Source organism: Orcinus orca, chromosome 7 (genome assembly GCF_937001465.1).
Source record: "Orcinus orca chromosome 7, mOrcOrc1.1, whole genome shotgun sequence".
In the NCBI taxonomy this organism is placed as follows: Eukaryota; Metazoa; Chordata; class Mammalia; order Artiodactyla; family Delphinidae; genus Orcinus; species Orcinus orca.
The window spans coordinates 55072987-55090597 of NC_064565.1; the positions used below are offsets into that span (position 1 = coordinate 55072987).

The 17611-nt window shown below is 37.2% G+C and overlaps 1 protein-coding gene across 1 annotated transcript in view; it reads right to left on the minus strand.

The window, feature by feature from the left end:
* SCN9A (sodium voltage-gated channel alpha subunit 9) overlaps positions 1–17611 on the minus strand; it is a 149647-nt gene that overhangs the window by 35611 nt on the left and 96425 nt on the right. The window contains exon 17 of the mRNA XM_004267254.4: positions 14675–15151. Coding sequence (XP_004267302.1) covers positions 14675–15151 — 477 coding nt within the window. The remainder of the gene's footprint in view (positions 1–14674; positions 15152–17611) is intronic.

A 17611-nucleotide genomic window follows, 5' to 3' on the forward strand; every position in this document is an offset into this window, starting at 1 on the left:
TTTCTGTATTCTTCAAAACACTGAAGTAGTTTTGAAACATCCTACTCTTGATTATAAACTTATGTAGCTATTTCACTACTGAAAATATGATCAAATTAAAGCTTAATTATTCTTCATGGATCTCCTTTTGTCTTGAAGGTGTGTTTTCTACAACAGGGCATATAGTTAGAAACTCTGTTAAATATAGGTGTCATATGAAAAACTGCCCTAGGCTGGTCACTTACAAATTTGTTACTGTCATTTCCTGAAATAGGCGATCTCATTGTAAGCCTATTTGATGCTAGTATAGGATGGTGGTTAATGCTAGTTGGTCATTTATTTCGAGAGGTATGAAGTAGGATTGTCTAATAACTTGACAATCTGGCACTCAAAATCAAAAACACTATCAACATATAGCAGCGCTGTAGAAAACACAGAACTCAACAAAAGCCTTATTCAAAGAGGATGGTTGGTGTTGAAAACATCCGAAAGATGTCATGTTTAAAGTACATGCTATAAGGCTGTTTGCTTCACACAACACAAGAAAGGTATTCTTTGAGTAGCAGAGTCTAGAATAGTTATTTCACCTGAACGTCCAAACAAAAAAACCCAAAGCACAGCAAGATTGAAAGAAGCAAATCAAAAGGAAAGGATGGGCATATAAGGACAGAAAAATTATGGGAGACATTAGTGATACACTAAGCTCCACTGTATGTCAATAAACAAGAAAGACTTCTATTAGATTCAAATCAATATCACCCATCTTTTAATTTTATAGCCTAATTTTACAATTGATATCTATAATGAGGGCTCTGAATCTATAATGAGGAGTGAAATGGTAAGGTTTAGAATAAAGGATCAAAGAACATTTACAGAGGAATTCCACAGATAGCTACTATGCTTGTTTTTCCAAGTTTACCATTCTATTATGGGATAACTTGAATTTTAAAGCCAAAATATGCTTTCCTCTCCCTTGCAATTGTTAGGCTCTTTTTTTGCCTTCTGAAGAAATGCAAACATTACCCCTTTCAGCCTTTTAAAACTAAAGATTACCTATGGTATTACCATTTGTGGGTTTTTTTTTTTTTTATTTTGAGAGTAATGATATTTAGTTTCTTTACATGATTTAGCTTCTGGGCCCCTCAAAGTCCCTCAAATCCTTTTCCAGTCTCTCTGGAATTCTGCTTTCTCTCAAAATTATTTTTAAAAGGCAAATACCATATGCTAACACATATATATGGAATCTAAAAAAAAAAAAAGTGGTTAAGAAGAACCTAGGGGCAGGACAGGAATAAAGACTCAGACATAGAGAATGGACTTGAGGACACGGGGAAGGGTAAGGGTAATCTGGGACAAAGTGAAAGAGTGGCATGGACCTATATATACTACCAAATGTAAAATAGATAGCTAGTGGGAAGCAGCCACATAGCACAGGGAGATCAGCTCGGTGCTTTGTGACCACCTAGAGGGGTGGGATAGGGAGGGTGGGAGGGAGACGCAAGAGGGAGGGGATATGGGGATACATGTATACATACAGCTGATTCACTTTGTTATACAGCAGCAACTAACACAACATTGTAAAGCAATTATACTCCAATAAAGATGTTAAAAAAAAAAAAAGGCAATGACCAAAGTTAAAAAGTACTCCAGATACACTTCATCAATGGAAAATTAAATATTTTTTCCTCTCTGTGATCTAGATTTTCATTTCACTTCCATTTAAATTAGCAGAAAATAGTTTATTTACTAGTTACAGTAAATTCTTTTCTCACATTATGGGCAACTAAAACTCCAGCACTTTTTCATATAAAGGGCAAGAAAATGGAGTTTTTCCTTTCCTAGTGTTTTGTTTATCGCTACTAGAGAAGCTGTGTAGGCTTTTTGGGAATAGTTGTTCATTCAGCAGGAAATCTACTTAACAACTCCATCACAGGGTCAGATGGTTTATAGTATCAGTTGATGGAGAAATAATGAGGTCAAATCGCAGTCACCACCAGCGAAATTCAAAATAAAGCAAATAGTTTACTGAAAGTTCCTAGTTTTCCCAGAATCGTCTAGCTAGGGTACTTTCTATTCAATAACAGGACAATTTACGGGGCTGAAAGATCAAGATCAAGATCTTGCGTATGAAAACAAACAATCAAATGCAGCAAAGTTGGGCCATATAAGATCTGACCGGCTATAGATTTCTCAGCCAGATCCTACAGTATCATCAACTTCTTTCTAATGGAAAGGCAAATGGCATTCACCAGTAAGGTCTTGAAAGGTAAAGCAACCCCCGTTATTCAAAGGCTTTGTGCACTAACACAGAACTGCTATTTGCAGAGGATAGTTATTTAAAAAGCTGGAATACAGTGGGCCAAATCAGAAGAAATACCTTAAAAACTTTAGGAACGAACACTTAAACAGTTCTACTTTTGAGGCCTGCTAGGAAACTCCAAGTAGGTAAATACGGATTGGAACACAAGCAAACATGACAGGAAAATGTGAGGTAAAAGCATAGACTCTATGACTCAAGGTCACTAAATATTATTTATAATAAAAAAGGAGATGACAAAAAACAAACTACCTGTACATCTGAGTGATTAATGGTATTCCCTAAAACTACCCATAATGAGGAAGGACAAGGAAAGAAATTCCAATGGCAACAATTCCAATTGGAACGTTCCAATAGTTTTTAAATACCGGGGCTTCTAATACTGCAAACACAATGTAAAATAAAATTTGGCACAGATAAAATATATTTTTCCTAACCTTTATGTAGATAGCTTCTGACAAAGAAAAGTATTGTATTTCAAGTCAATTTTTTGCAACTGAATTTTTGTTTATCTGGAGAACAACCACTCCTTAATAGGTACCTCAAGTTTTCTAACAGTAGTTTGGTAAAAAAAAAAAAAAAAAAAAAAAAAAAAAGTAATAATAATTTAGGAATCAAGCACACACACACACACATATATATTTCTAGAAACAGTTTTCTCAAAAATTGTGTTTTAGCTGTACATATATAGATTCTATTGTATATGTGTACATCTTTACTTAGGTTCTAGGGGAAGGAAATTTACTGCATTTTGGAATAAAATGGTTCTCTAAAATATTGCCTGTAAATCACCATCAATTTGAAATAGAAAAATATGTCTTTTACCTAGGAGCACCTTTAAAATTAACTGCAAGTAAACTAGAACAATTATGTTTCTTTTTAAATTTGAAACTCCTATCATTACTATTCCTAGAGTGTATCAATTTTAGGATAGAGTTTTGCTTCCATCATTGCAAACGGAAAACAATAATACAAACATCCTAACAATGACAGAGAAATTGAAAATATGAACTGCATTAAATATAAAAAAGGCAAGATTCTTATTAATGTGGATTTTTTTCCTTCCAAGGAATTTTAGAGTTCATTCATTCAACAGGTTATACTAAAATTAAAACAAGATATTATATCTGAGTAGTATATTTCTTTTATACGTGTTAGCCAGATACAGCAATCCATATTAATCCTTCTAATTTTAGGGAAAGTGTTTCATGTCTTATTGACAGGTTTAGTGTTCACTTCGTAATATGTTCCATTTAAACCTCTTATCTTTCTTGAGGTTACATGTATATCTATCTCCTCATGAAATATATTCAGTCATCCCTCGGTATCCTGGGAGGTTGGCTGCAGGGCCCCAGCAGATACCAAAATCTGCAAATGCTCAAGTCGCTTATATAAAAAGGTGTAGTATTTGCATATAACATATGCACATCCTTCCATTCTCCCTTATACTTTAAATCATCTCTAGATTACTCATAATACCTAATACGATGTGAATGCTATGTAAATAGTTGTAAATAGAATGTATATGCATGTAAATAGTTGCTGGTGTACAGCAAATTCATGTTGTGGTTTTTGGAACTTTCTGGAATTTTTTCCCCAAATATTTTCAATCCCGATTAGTTGAAACTGCTCATGCAGGACACATGGATACAGAGGGCCAAATGTACATAATCAGAAACTTAGTCTCATCAGTGTGTAAATCTGCTCTGGAATCAAATTAATCATTTCAGGCATTTACAACTCATTCCTTCATAGGCAGAGCCCAGTAAATTATTAATTGATTCATTTTATATACTGCCAAATAAAAATCAAATATTACTGAATTAATCAAAGAAATAAAGTCCTAGTTATCATTGTGCTTAAAATAATTTCAAAACATACTCAAAGTCTGGCCTAGAAGCTGGGTACTTTGGCTCTGTCTCCAACTTTCTACATGTGTACTCAGAAACTGTATGAGTCTCAATTTCCTTACCTGTGAATACACGACTAACACTAGAAAGGTCCTTTCCTGTTACAAGAATTTTATGTTTATGCCTGAAATATTTCTCCCACAAAAATTATTTCTTGAGTTTTAATTTACTGAATTTGAATGTGACAATTTTTATTTTTTCCCCCCAGCTTTACTGAGATGTAACTGACATACAGCGTTGTGTAAGTTTAAGGTAAACAATGTGATAATTAGATACATGTATATATTGTGAAATGTTTACCACAATAAGGTTAGTTAATACGTCCTTCACCTCACATAATTACCATTTCCTTGTTGTTATTATGGTGAGAATATTAAAACTCTACTCTCATTGCAATAAACCTGACAATTTAGTATGACATACATCTATATATATATACAGGTGACCCTTGAACATCATGGGGGTCAGGGCACGACCCTCTGTGAGGTCTAAAATCTGATTATAACTCGTAGTCAGCCCTCCGCATCCACCGTTCCTCAGCACCCTCTGTTCCACATCCGTGGATTCAACCAACCACAGATCGTGTAGTACTGTATTCTTTACTACTGAAAAAATCCCAGTATTAGTGGAACCACGCAGTTCAAACCCCTGTTGTTCAAGGGTCAACTGTATAGCTTAAATTAGGAGGGGAAGTTGATAGAGGTTTTTTAATTAAATGCTGCTTCAGTGGCTTCTGTTACATACTAACTTTTATAATCCAGCCAATAAAATTTATAGATCATGCACTTGAAATCACCTAAGGACATGAGAGATGTATCAAGGAATTAAGCAACAGAGTAACAAAAAACAATGGAATTGCCCCAGTGACATGCTGTGATGTCAATTTATCTATGGAAAAATTGTATATGTTTTAACTTTCTTGCAATGGGTCAGGCAGAGAGATTCTGTAGCTGAACAGCATGCATGACACTGAAAAAAAATATCATATACATATGTATGATTTTTTTTTTTAGGTAACCTGTGTAAAAGTGGTCACATATGTCTGTGCCTGGTTAAAAGCACAGAGCTGCATCTTGATGGATCCAGTTTGTTTTTACCCCTGTGAGAAGTAAGAAGGTCAGGTACTGAAGTCTGTAAATGCAGCATGATGGAACAGTTTAATCAACAGATTTGAAATGTTTAAAGACATATACCTGTAAGTAGAAATTAGTTATATTTGACAATGCATGCTATATGCTCAACGCAAAGCAATATATTTGAAACACAGTAATAAGATTAAATATCATTCAACACAGATTTAGAAATAATGAACTAAACAGTAATATAGTTCTGTTATTTAGGAGATGAATTTAAACACTATTGATATAATGTGCGACGGCAATCTTTTGCATTCTGCTTGCTCTTCATAACAAACATTTTAAAATAAGTGATCCTCAATATTGGAATGAGGTGAGAGTTGAGAGTATGTGGTTTTTGAAGCATATTCTAAAATTAGCATTTCTTGATTTACTTTTAATTTTGATATTTCAAACAGCATTACAGGAAAGGAATGTTTTCAAATTTATCAAAATATAAAAATTAAGAAACATTGATTTAAATGTCAGACCAAAATGTCACTTTTAGACACAAGAACAAATCCAATAAAGATGAAAATAATTTCAAATAGTTTGGAACCAATCTGCAAAAAAGAAATTATCTAAGTAAAATTCTGTAGGGGTGCTTTGTTTTGTTTTTGCAAGAATCTATGCATAAAAGATAGGATCAAATGTCAGCTTCCCCCAAAGGTATAATTGAAACTAATCCCTAAATCTTGCCAAATCAAAAGCATTTCTGGAGAAGATTATTATATTTTCTAAAATGCAGTAAAGAGAAGAAATCTAAACTGCCTGCAACTGCCTCTTTGTGGAAAAAACTTTATAAAAAATCTAAGGAGAGATAGACCTAATAACAATGTAATTAAAACCACCATATATTAAAAATAAATATTTAACTTTGATGACTACAAATATTTAAACAACTTTTTATAAAATCAATAAAAGGAATGAATTTAATAACAAGTAAGCACATTTAAGTTTCTCCAAAGATGATGGCTTTCAAAAATTGAATACTGAATAGATGAATAGGTGGATGGATAAAATGAATGAGTGAATCAGATGAACAACATGAATGTTTGTTCCTCTGCCTGGGATTTCCTTCTCCACCACATTCACACAATGAAATGATGTCCATCCTTTAGGGTCTAGCTTAGGTGCCACCTCCTTTCATGTGCCTTCGACCTGATATAATCCCTTACTTAATACATCCTCAATGGACTGGTTTATTATTCTCTTATGGACTGTACTTTGCTCTGCTCTGTTACATTGTCAAAGTAAACTATAAGATAATAAATTAACATTAAGGAGGATTAGACACTGAACACGAATCAGCAAATGCACAATACCATTAGAACAGAAAATCTGATCCTGAATTGCAACATTACAGAGATATAACAGAAAATAATTATATTCCTATCCACTCTCTTGCCTTTCTATGACATGTATTATGGTGGTTAAAGCTTGGAGCTCAAATTTTAAAAGAACCCTAGAAACATCAGTGACTAGCCAGCATCATTTCTTAATCTTTTAGCATCTTAGTAAATATAGATTCATATTATCCACTTTCCTGGGTTGTTTTTTGGTTTTTGGTTTTTTTTTTGCGGTACGCGGGCCTCTCACCGTTGCGGCCTCTCCCGTCGCGGAGCACAGGCTCCGGACGCGCAGGCTCAGCGGCCATGGCTCACGGGCCCAGCCGCTCCGCGGCACGTGGGATCCTCCCGGACCGGGGCACGAACCCGCGTCCCCTGCATCGGCAGGCGGACTCTCAACCACCGCGCCACCAGGGAAGCCCCCCTGGGTTGTTTTAAGGAGGAAAGTTATATAGCTTATATGAAAGTGGCTAATGTATACATTTTCTCCTTGGTCTCTTTGGTGCTTTCTTGTGTCCACTTCTCAAGTGCTGAGTTGATCACTTGTCCTCTTCCTTTCTATGGTCCCTGTACTGCAGTGGATGCTGTGGTGCCCCGCCCCAGTCCCCCTTTCAGACAAGCCACTCATTCTTCCACCTGCTAGGAGTGTTGGCAGCTGAAGGCTCACAGCTGAGTCCCTCTCTGGGAATTGAAATACAGAAGGAAGCTGCCTTACTCAAGGTTACATCCCCTCCCCTGGCCTGGAAGAGTGGAGGGAGAGCCTGTATCCAGTGACGGACTGGTGCGGAGCACACAAAGTCCTGACCCCTTGCTTCAACTTGGGACTACTCCAAAGGGTCATTCCAGTGCCAGAGGGGCCTACAGGGTCAGCTGAGGCCTCTGCTGCAACTGCAGAGCATTTCAGCTTCTCCCTCTGTGCAATCATCTCGCTTCCCTCACTTCTTACAGGCGTTAGGTGCTGAACCCGAGAACACTACTCAGAGTTGGTTTCCCAGGGAACCTGACCTCAAAATTAACATACAAAATTCCAACCTGTCTACAACTCTGACTTATCTTCTTAAAACCTCCAAATACCGACCGCTCACCATCACTTAGCTATCCTGCACATAGCTCACAATTAAGATGTCCCCAAATTAAACTCTGTCTCTATCTTACCCCTCAAGTTTTCTTCCCTCCCCCGACCCCGTGTATTTTTAATAGCATCAATATCCATCCAGTTGTCTAAGTCAAAACTTTTGATTATGAGTTAATTTGTATCTCCCAAAACAGATATGTTGAAGTCCTAATGCTTGGTACCTCTGAATATGACCTTATGTGGAAATAGGGTCTTTGCAGATGTAGTCAAATTGAGAGGAATTCACTAGGGTGGGCCCTAATCTAACATAATTAGTGTCTTTATAAAATGAAAAGACAGAGACAGATAGGGAGAACTCCATGTGACAACAGAAGCGAAGATCAGAGTGATGCAGCTGCTACACAGGGGAGGCCAAGGATGAAGTACCACCACCAGAAGCTAGGAAAAAGCGAGGTAGGGTCCTCGCTAGAGCCTGCAGAGAGCATGGCCCTGCCTACACCTCCATTTCAGACTTACAGCCTCTAGAACTATCTAAGGATACAGTTCTGTTGTATAAGGCCCCAAGTTTGTGATACTCTGTTATGACAGCCACAGGAAATGAATATACCCTTTGAAACAGCTCACAACTCACATATCCAGACCCTGAGCCCTTATTTTTTAACTTGCGGTGTCTTACCATTATCCCACACACCACCATCACTCCCTTAGACTGAGCCCTCACCAAGTGTGCTTGGGATGGCTTCAATAGCCTTTCATCCTCTCCCCTTTATTACACCCCCAACCAGACTTTCTTTAAAAGTAGAGGTTTGAGGGGCTTCCCTGGTGGCACAGTGGTTGAGAGTCCGCCTGCCGATGCAGGGGACACGGCTTCGTGCCCCGGTCCCGGAAGATCCCACATGCCGCGGAGCGGCTGGGCCCGTGAGCCACGGCCGCTGAGCCTGCGCATCCGGAGCCTGCGCTCCGCAACGGGAAAGGCCACAACAGTGAGAGGCCCACGAACCGAAAAAAAAAAAAAAAAAGTAGAGGTTTGCTAACAACAAAGTATAACAAAACAAGACAAAGTTTCCTCTTTCTGGTAAATAAAAAGAAACCTATTTCAATCTCTTGCCCATGGTAAGTCAAGCCATTTACTCCCTGCCTCCAATTTACCTCTGTCACTTACTACTTCCCAGCAGGCCATCCTCATGTGTATTTCATGGGCTTTTGTGCATCTGGATGCTTCCACATGCTGGGCCCATTACATCTACCAGAAGGGTGTCTCTGTCTCTCTCCGTCTCTGTCTCCCTCCCTTCCTCCCCCTCTCTTCCGGGCTCCCTCTCTTTCATTCTCTCTTTCCTGATGAATTGTCTTTTTACGATAAAATCCTCTTCAAGTGCATTCTCCACTGTGAAGTATTCCAGTTTATTTTCAAGATTATTAACCATATCTTTATCCTGCTTCAATATTTTTTTCTAAAAATCTGTTTTAATTCTTTTTTATATGTTTAATTATAATTTCTGATTTCCATACATGTTTCTCTTCTAAAGCAGGGACCTTGCTTTACTCTTTATCACTTAAGACAGTGCCAGAGAGAAAGAAGACCCTGAGCCTACGTCTACTGAGGAAATGAGTACACCGATGACATCTTTCTAGTGTCCAGTAGGCAGAAGGCAAAAAGCAGGTGCTTAGGAAATGTGAGTTGAAAAAATGAATAGCCACAGTTTACTGAACATGTACTCAGGTATTCCTTCACAATTTTTTTCTCTCACAATGATCAAAGTGAATGGACTTTGCTTCCTTTAAGAACAAAAATTTTGCATAACTGTGTTTGCAGTGTTTTAAATGACACTCCGTTGAAGGTGAGAAGTTTGATTATGTAAAATTTGAAGGCTTCATTGGTTTCCTTTCTTCAAGGACCTCAGCTAGCTCCATCACAACTTGGAGACAGTGTTTCAAAACACTAAAGGGCTACTAAGTAAAGCTGAGTAAAGTTTCTGTGTTTGACTGGAGGAGGAATGAATAGGGGATCTTTCTGTGCAGGAAAACTTTACACAGGATGTTTTCCTTTCTGCTGAATACACAACAGGAGCAAATTCACTTAAGCCTTGATAATAGATACATTTGTCAAAAGAGCAGTAAAGAAGATTTGGGGTATTAGATTCATAGCGAGTAGCTTCTCTGAAAGCTGTCAGAGTTTAACCACTCCAAAATCACATGAGGCTGTTATGTTTTAAAATATTTGGAGAAGTAAACTGGATAAATTTAACGTTTTTCCCCCAAATTTACATACAGTTTCAAATCAATGTCACAATTCTGTAAAATGGCTCTTTTTTTATCTTTAAAGCAAAGAAATAAGTAATCTGTAATAACTGAAAACAAAGGGTCTCTTTAACTCTCCAAGAAAGACCTCTCCATTTTAAAAAATTTATTAATTTAGTTTTTTAGAACTTTCAATTTTGAGATTTGGCATGATTTTAAAAAGAGAAAAAAACTACACTTCTTAAGAATTTAGTTAAGCCAGATCACATTGAATCACTGCAGCTGGGTGAAAAAAAAATTTTCTTTTTTTTCTCTAAGCAGCTGTTAGCACAGTGCCTGGAGCATAGCAGATCTCAATAAATATTTATTGAATGAATGGGTGCATTTCATGCTTCATTTGAGGCTCATAATAATGAAGCACTTCATCGTTAATGGTGAAAATCTGCAGCGTGTTAATGTTTGCCTAGGGCTTAGAGGGCTGCCTCAGGTGGAGGCTGATTCTGAGAAGGGCCATCAGTTTAGAGTGTATTCTGAGAAGCAGTGACAGGAGTCTTACTCTCATGGGTCCCCTTGAGATGACAGTATGTCTTTCTCGATTCTGAGACAGACTCTATCTTCAGAGAAACGCTGACGTTCTATTGCCAATTACTGCCTCAAAACTCTTTTAGATATTTACTCAACACCTTATTTGAACTCATCTCTTTGGTCATTTGCTGGTAAGGTGTTTGATTACAAAATATTTTGACTTCAATCTGGAGTGTATATCTAACTGTCTATCAGAACACGGAAACCTGCCTATCTGAGAGCCGACACTAGAAGAGGACAGAAAGTCTCCATAAAATACAATGGGAAAAAAAGTATGCTAGGACATGAAAGAGGGTGGATTTGTTTTTTTGGATGCGGAAAGGGAAAGAGGAAAAGGTGTCAAAGGTCAAAGATATTCTTTCCCTCTGTTCAAAATGCAGATTCTTAAACAGGTAAAAGTGGAAAATACCCCAGCCCCTGAATAAAGAAAATGATTTCTCAGAAACCTGGATCAAAATAAACCACGGATGAATTTAGGTTCACTTCCTATGCAAACTCAATCCAGCACAGTGGCCCCTGGGAACCCTGCTGGTAAGGATTCTGAGGTTGCATCCAGACTTAGGCAGAGAGAGTTTGGAGGATACGGACCAGAACAGGCGTTTGTAACAAGCTCCTGTGTTTGTCTTTACACACTAAAATTTAACCTGTAGCAAATAGCTACTTACAGTGTGTACATGACTACTAATCATACCCATGATAATTGTTAATTGGGCACTTATTTTCCAACAGGCACTTGTTTACCTAAATCATTCAATCTTTATTACAATTCTATGTTGCATACAAGTAAACTAGAAAAAAACAGAGGTTTTTTTTTAAATTGCTCAAGATCATGGAGTTATTAGCAAACATGAAATACAGGATCTAAGGCAAGTATTCTATCTCCAGAGGATGCATTCTTCATCATACTCGAAGGTAGTGCTTAAGACTTAAATAACTTACATATATTCAATTGGGCATTATTTTCCATTGGATAATCATGATTTGCCTCTTTGGGCAAGGTTCATCAAGAACATAGAATCATTATTTCAAAGATATCTGAGGCGTGAAAAATAAGAAAGTTACACAGCAGTTAAAAAATTGGGAACTCAAGTAAGAGCTGAAGATTAGGGGAATTAGAGCAAGGAGGTTAGCCTGGAAGGGCGTTAGAAACACTTTAGGTGAATAAGGAAATTGTGGTCCTTATAATTGTGGTGAATAATGATAGTGGCCCAAATTGAAAAATAAAACCAATAAGTCATTACTAGGATCATTTAAATCTCAAGCTACTGGAGAGACAGGCTCTAGACACTGGGTGTCACAGTTGGCAACAGCTTAATATTATCTAACAAATTTCCTGTAGAGCTTGAAATTTCATTACTTCTCAAGTCCAGTATATAGTCAAGTAGGTTTGAATGTACTCAAGATGACACATTTTGAGATATGCCATGGAAAATGTCTTATGAAGAAGGATAAACTTTCAAAATCCATAATTTAAAATCTGAACTTTTAGAGGCTAATAATGATGATGAATTCAATAATAAACACAACACCTAACACTTTTTTAGGGCTTAACAAGTCAAATACTGTGCTAAATGATTTAAAGAGACTAGCTTATGTATTCCTTATTACAACCTATGAGGTAGCCTCAAGCTCCTGAATATTATACCATGTAAACCACAGATATGAATTAGAAAAAGTGTATTTTTTCTCATGTAGTTATGACTATAATGTCATGAACAAAAACCAATGATAATTAAGAATATTAAAATGTTACCAGCAAATGGTCTTTGGATAACACAGTTTAAGTGCACTAAATTTCATGCTTTTTAGGAAGGATTTATGGGCTAGGTGCCAGAGTAACTTTATGGATGGTTAAAATAGTCTATTTCAGTAACCAAATAGTTTATAGACTAAATCATTAATTATAAAAGACTGCTGTATACTATGACATCACAAACTTCCTCTGGATACTACAGGGTATGTAAATTCTTCAGAAGCATGGCTCAGTATCCCAGGGGAGACAAACTGGGTATTAACCCCAATAGGAATGTGGGTTTTATCCCTGAAATAGACAAAGACAGGAGAAGGAAGGTAGACTTATGAATAACAAGACTGGGATTCTTGTCTTGGCTCTGCCTTGAACCAGCTTTATAACTATAGATAAAGTTGCTTCCTCTTAATGGCTTTCTCAGTTAGGAAATGAGGTGCTAAATGGGGCAGGTCTATTATAGTCCCTTTACAATGTTATAATTCAACATACTAAGAATATGATTTTTGCCAGCGACTAAGGAGATCCATGTAGGGAGAGCCACAGGCTCTGAGAAAAGAAAAAACAACCAGGTAAGAAATGATTCCTCCCAAATATTAAGAGGAAAGCAGTATTTGGTAAACTCAAACAAGCTACCAAAGTGCTTTAACACCCAGAATCTCAAGCTTATTCAGAAAGTCTGCCAGGCAGTTAGGGTTTTACACCTCTAATCTTTGTAGGCAGAAAAGTGGGTAATTGAATTAGTTTTCATTTTCACATGAGACTAGCCCCAGATTACTGTTCCTGAGCGGGGTATGTGAAATCTAATTTTCTATCTTCAAGCCAAATCAACCACACCTTTTGAATTTTGGATTACTTCTTCCATGTAAAGATTTTTTTAAATAAAAAATAAAATATTTGATTCCTTTGTGATCTTGGAAATAATTTTTTTGGCTACGTAAAATATATATGTTCATAATTTATTTAATCATTTATTCATTCAATAAGTAAGTATTGAGCATTTACTCTGCACCTAGTACTGGTCGTATGGTGTGCATGCACACACACACACACACACACACACACACACACACACACAGAGCTGTGTATCTTTGTTCCAAAATCCACTATAAATTCATGGAGGATAGTTCTTGATATAAGGTTAAGAAGATAGAAGATGTTTGGGAAATACCTGTCAAATACTTTCAAATATGACCTAAAGAAAGGAAAAATATTTTAAAGTGATATCTTAAAACTTTAAAGAGATGTCATAAAAAATGCTTTGTGATAAAACTCACTTATGATTATTATATTCCATATTAATAAAAATACAGCTCAATAATGCTTTGAATATATGCAACCAGGTGTGGGGAAGGAGGATACAAAAAAAGTTTTAATAAAAGTTTCCCGTTTTCAATGAGTTTACAGTACCATTTGGTGCATACAATAATTTCTCAAAAAAATTAAGATACAAGGCTAAATAATAAATCTAGGAAAAGGCATAAAATTGTGTGGGGTTCAAAATGAGATCATATCTGTTTGAAGAGAAACTAGGAATGATGCAACGGCTACCACTTTTGAGCACTCTGAGTACTGTTCTAAGCATCCTACATGTGTTAATTCATTTAACCCTCACCTAACCCTATGCTGTAAGGGCTAATAATTTTACACACGAGGAAGCTGAGGGCTATGACTTGAAGTACGTGTTTAGGATTTTGACTGAAGAAGGAAACCCCAAGCAAAATCATGCAGGTTGTGAGTGTATGTGGCCCAGAAGGAAATTGGCTTGGTTCAGGCACAGGAGCCCTAGCAAGCCCAGGAGAGACAGCTGGTCAGGGCCATGGTGTGAAGGCTTTATGTATGGTCCACAATTCAAATCTACGTTGGGGATCAAGGATACTTCAAAGGAGAAGTATGATTGGGATTGAACCTAAGTAAAATTAATCAAACAAGTGGATTAGAGTAGATGGAAAATGGAGGCAGAGACACCAGTGGGGAATTCACGTGGAATGGTTTCGGTAAGAAGTAGAGAGGGCAAAGGCAAAGGTGACGAACAGGAGCTGTGGATTCAACAGACACTGTGAAAGGAGATGGTATATGATTTTACGATTGGTAACAAACAGGGAATAAAGGAAAGGAAGACTTAAAGATACCTGGTACTTTCAAATTTCGCTAAATGGATTATATCAGTTATGAAGAATCAGTAAGTAAAACCTTACCATATGAACCTTCAGGAAGCTACAGTATAAATTCATATACACACAAACTACTCATTAGTATGCAATATTAGAATAAACTTAGGACAGCAAAGAATCTGAAATTTTAACTCATTTCGTACTAGTTAATAACATGAAACAAAATGCGTATAAAACAATCTTACCCCTTTGCTGTATTCACTATCTGAATCACTGCTAAGTTCCTCAGTATTCATAATTTCCAAATCAGATTCCCCGGGTGCAATTGGCACTGTCACTGTGAGGCTGGCATTATGAATAAATGACTGACCATCACTTTCTTCCACCAAGTATTTGTCCATGCTGTTTCCAAAACCACTGGTTTTATCTTTTTCTTTGTGAAAATTGTGATCCTTGCTCATTTCAGCAAGTGTGTGGTTAGAGATGTAGTTTTCCTTCTTATAATTTAGATCTTCTGTTCGTCTTATCTCTTTGGAAATCTTTGGCTTTGTGGAAAATCCTTTTAGAAAAAATTCACGTAAGGTTTGTTTCACATAATTTATTCCCTTCTTAATTCTAGCCACTGCAGTCTGGAGGTTGTTTGCATCAGTGTCTTCTTCAATTGCTGTAAGATTGTCTGAACTAAATGAGCTCAATAATAAAGCAAGAAATAGGTTGAGGACCTATGTCAGGGTTAGGATAGGGTGTGGAGAAAAAGGGAGACAGGAAATAAAAACGAAAATAAGTACAGTTTTCTGAAATACAGGCCAAAATCCAAACCAGCAACGAAGAGCCCTGCACTTCTTCACCCATAGATAAGAACATATGATAGGTGTAGAGGAGAAGCTAGAGTCCTCATCAGTCTCTCCATGTCTGAGCTTCTGTGAGCTCTGGGGAACAGAGGTCAGCCATACCCTTAAAGGGTATGAGGAGCAAAGAGAATGCTCCCTCACCATTACCAGGATGTCATTCCTAAGTTCCTTTCTACAGCAGGAATCCCTTGTCCAAATTCCCTTTTATGGGTCTAAATAGCTCTTCTAACACTACCTTTAATTGATATTTGTTACCTGTGAAAAACAAGTAGAACAAGAAAATTGTGACTAGTGTCTATTGTGAAGGTTACTTAAGCCAAGATCTGTGTTCACTTTTCCCAGGAGATAAATGTCACTTATTACAACAAATGGAACACATAATACTTGCAGAGCGCCTGTAATAAAATATTCTGTCCGAGATTTTTGCCAGCTTGCAACTTAATGAGGCTTTTTTTTTTTGGTTGCACTGTGTGTTATGCGGGATCTTAGTTCCCTGGCCAGGGATCAAACCCGCGGCCCCTGCAGTGGAAGCATGGAGTCCTAACCACTGGACTGCCAGGGACGTCCCTTAATGAAGCTTTTAAAGCAAAGAAAAAGACCTGCCCATTGAACCCAATTCAAATGAGACAATGGCATTATGATTGGGTGGCTTCACTGCCAATCATTTTCGCCCCGGACAACTCCAGGTCAAGACAACTCCAACTTGAAGCAAAGTTCTGTTTGTGTGCAAACTATTTCTGTTTTTCCTCCTGGAAGTAAGGGTCCAGGTGAACTGAACATTGTGGAAAAAAAAAAAAGAATTCTTACAGAGGGCTAAAAATACGTAAATCATATTTTAAAAGTGTTTTATATAAAAAACAAAAAGATAATTGAAATAAACTTTCATTTAAGTCTCCTCATGGCCAAAAACATCTACCTCACATTTAAACAATCAAAATTAGACCAAACTGAGGAAAAGGGACTCACCCCTGATTTTGGTCACACCTAAAACAATTTCTCAGAAATGTAAGTAGAAAAGCACAAGTTAAAAATGTCTGTGTTGGGCTTCCCTGGCGCAGTAGTTGAGAATCTGCCTGCCAATGCAGGGGACATGGATTCGAGCCCTGGTCTGGGAAGATCCCACATGCCGCGGAGCAATTAGGCCCATGAGCCACAACTACTGAGCCTGCGCGTCTGGAGCTTGTGCTCTGCAACAAGAAAGGCTGCGACAGTGAGAGGCCCACGCACCGCAATGAAGAGTGGCCCCCGCTCGCCACAACTAGAGAAAGCCCACACACAAAAATGAAGACCCAACACAGCCAAAAAAAAAAAAAAAGTCTGTGTTAATATGTCTAGTTTAAGAGAAGAATCTGAGAGGGAGGGGAAAAAGAAAAGCATAGAAAACAATTTGATGAATCATTAAGGAATTCAGAATTGGTTATTTTCATTTTGGTTTTTATTGTCAATGAAAAATATATTTCACTATGAAATGCATGTTTGTTTATGTGTATGTTTTAATAGGAATGTTGATGGGAAGCCAAGGGCTCATTTTACCCTTTAGTCTCCCTAATCAATGCAAATGTTAATAGATTTCTTTTTTTCCTTCAAATTTTTAATTAGATTTCATTTTTCCAGCTTTACTGAGATAATTGTCATACAACACTGTGTAAGTTTAAAGTGTACAGCATGTTGATTTGATATCCTTATATATTAGGGAATACCTCCATCATGTCTCATAATTACCATTATTTTCTTGTGGTGAGAACATTTAAGTCTACTCTCTTAGCAACTTTCAAGTTGGCATGTGGGCTGCAAGGACAAAAAAAATGAGCAACTTATATTCAAGCCAGTGGGGAGTGAAGGTACTAACCATATGGCTATTATCACAGACAACCTCCTGGGATACCTGATGAAGAGTCTGATGCTAGGTTGACCAACTAAACCAAACCAACATGGTGGCTTTGAAAATTGAATTGAGTCATTGAAGAGCATCTTATCCCAATTATCTCCTGCCTCTAAGCTTGAAAATTCCTACCAACAGGTACGTATAAGAAAGGAGGAAACAAACAGTGAAGGCATACAAGCTAGGAAAACACTAATGGAGAAGCAGATCACTTGTAAAAGAGATGCTATAGAGCAGTGGTGGGCAAATTTTTCTGTAAAAGGGCCCGATAATAAATTATTTAGGTTTTGTAGGACAAAGAATCTCTATGGACACTACTCAGACCTGTCTGTAGAGTAAAACAGCCAAAGACAATATGTAAATGAATGAGCATGTCCGTGTTTCAATAAATTTTGCTTATGGAAACTGAAATTTGAATTTCATATAATTTCCATGTGCCAAAAAATATT